Below are 2,482 nucleotides of genomic sequence, written 5' to 3' on the forward strand. Positions count from 1 at the left end.
GAATTATAAAATATACACATACAAACTATAATACACAATATTTATATACAAGGTAATGAATCAAATGAAACGATACAATGTTGAAAAAAGTATTAACGAGTTGATGGCTCTTTAAATTAGGGATTATTTTGGAAAACACAAAGGCTATACATTAAATCATCAATAAATTTTATGTGGGCCAACTATAAGATGGAGTTACCTACCCTGTAATACAATTCATGTCAAACTCTATCATATTATATAAATCACACGTTCAATAAACGAAAACTTTTCGATGGTTTTCACACGTTTTGTTGTTTTCTACTGAACGAGTCGTTACTTAAGGGAAAACGAAGCTTTGTGAGAAAATAGTTTTATTACAACTGAAAACCTCGGGCACTGGTCAATTATTCAAAACTCCTGTCTTTTTGATTTTGATAAACCTTGGCTTAAACAAAATCGCCGGTCGCCAGTAGGCCAAGGCTACTGCAAACGCTACCAAGTTTCACCAAAGTCTCTATCGCGCATTCGGCAGTTTCCGTAATCTGAATACATATTTATTAAGAAATTAATTTTTAATGTAGTCAGCTAATAAAAAGCTAAAAACTAAACACTCACACCGCGATTCGTCAAAATCCTCTTATCGAGGGTGTTTACGAGATAAAAGATAGCTTGCCAGACAAGGTAATATACGCCCACTGGCAGCTTTGATTTTAAATAAAAATATTTGGTATTAATAGTAACAATTAACAGTATGAAATGTTCAACCTTCAGTCTTACAACGATACTGTATAATATGATCAATTTTCGTCAAAATCCATCAAGAATTGAACCTTCTAGAGTGTTTACAGACGAAGACTTGAACGAGTTTTCAAGAACAAGGGCAATAACTCAAACTAAATATTTTTCGATTCTTCTGATTTTCGATAGGGTTCATCCTTAGGTGATAACAAACAATGAAACCAAATTGTATTAAAATCCCTCAAAAAACCAGCTATCTATTGTGACCACAACACATTTTCAAATAAAAATTGAACGCGTTTTTAAGAACAAGGGCAAGAACTCACATCAAATCTTATTCGATTTGTCTGGTAGGGTTCATCCTTAGGTGATTACGACCACTCATACCAAGTTTTGTCAAAATCCATAAAGGAATCAGCTCTTTATCGTGTTCACAATAAATTGAAGTGGTAACTGTTATACTAGGATTCTAAAGTAAAATATTGTTTAAAAATCACAATCTACTCCGGAAATCGATCATTTATCGCCCTTTTTTCTCTTGGTCACGTCCTTTCAAAGCTTTTTTTGTATCCAGAATACTTTCATGTTGTAATATTTAAAATCAAAAGAATTCTTACACAAATATTGTACTTCAAGAATTCCAATATCAGAGAAGTTTTCAAAATATAAATGTGGTTCTCCAGTTTGTTGGCCTATCATGAAATCTTCAAAAGCTAATTTCCGGTATCAAATATGATCATGGGGGAGAGAAAGTTTTTTTTAGAACATTTTAAAAAAAGACTAGTAGGCTACAAACGAGATGAGATATCTTGATTATAATCAACCAAGACACTAGCTAATTTTGTTTGGTAATGGGGGAATTTATGATATTTAAAAGTTTCTGATACTATTATAGATACTATGACCGGGAAATTAAGAGACATAACATCCCACCAGTACAATGGGATAGATATTATGAATTAAACACCCAGAACAATGGGATAGATATAATGAATTAAACATCTCACCAGAACAATGGGACAGATATTACGAATTAAACAACCCACCAGAACAATGGGATAGTTATAATGAATTAAACATCTCACCAGAACAATGGGATAGATATTATGAATTAAATACCCAGAACAATGGGATAGATATAATGAATTAAACATCTCACCAGAACAATGGGACAGATATTACGAATTAAATATCCCGCCAGAACAATGGGATAGATATTATGAATTAAACATCCCATCAGAACAGTGGGATAGATATAATGAATTAAACATCTCACCAGAACAACGGGATAGATATTACGAATTAAACATCTCACCAGCACAATGGGGTAGATATTATGAATTAAACATCCCACCAGAACAATGGGGTAGATATTACGAATTAAACATCTCACCAGCACAATGGGGTAGATATTATGAATTAAACAACCCATCAGAACAATGGGATAGATATTATAAATTAAACAACCCACCAGAACAATGGGATAGATATTATGAATTAGACATCCCACCAGAACAATGGGATAGATATTATAAATTAAACATCCCACCAGAACAGTGGGATAGATATAATGAATTAAACATCTCACCAGAACAACGGGATAGATATTACGAATTAAACATCCCGCCAGAACAATGGGATAGATATTATGAATTTAACATCCCACCAGAACAATGGGATAGATATTATGAATTAAACATCCCACCAAAACAATGGGATAGATATTATGAATTAAACATCCCACCAGAACAGTAGGATAGAT

At 32.8% G+C, this 2,482-nt stretch overlaps 1 protein-coding gene across 1 annotated transcript in view; it reads left to right on the top strand.

Moving 5' to 3' along the window:
* Positions 1 to 1,843: 1,843 nt before the first annotated feature.
* Positions 1,844 to 2,482, top strand: part of LOTGIDRAFT_176658 (hypothetical protein) — a gene marked incomplete at both ends in the record, with an annotated part of 6,012 nt that continues 5,373 nt past the window's right edge. The window contains one exon of the mRNA XM_009055214.1: positions 1,844 to 2,471. Within this exon, the coding sequence (XP_009053462.1) occupies positions 1,844 to 2,471 (628 nt within the window). The remainder of the gene's footprint in view (positions 2,472 to 2,482) is intronic.

The sequence above is a fragment of the Lottia gigantea genome (genome assembly GCF_000327385.1).
Source record: "Lottia gigantea unplaced genomic scaffold LOTGIsca_2381, whole genome shotgun sequence".
NCBI lineage: Eukaryota > Metazoa > Mollusca > Gastropoda > Lottiidae > Lottia > Lottia gigantea.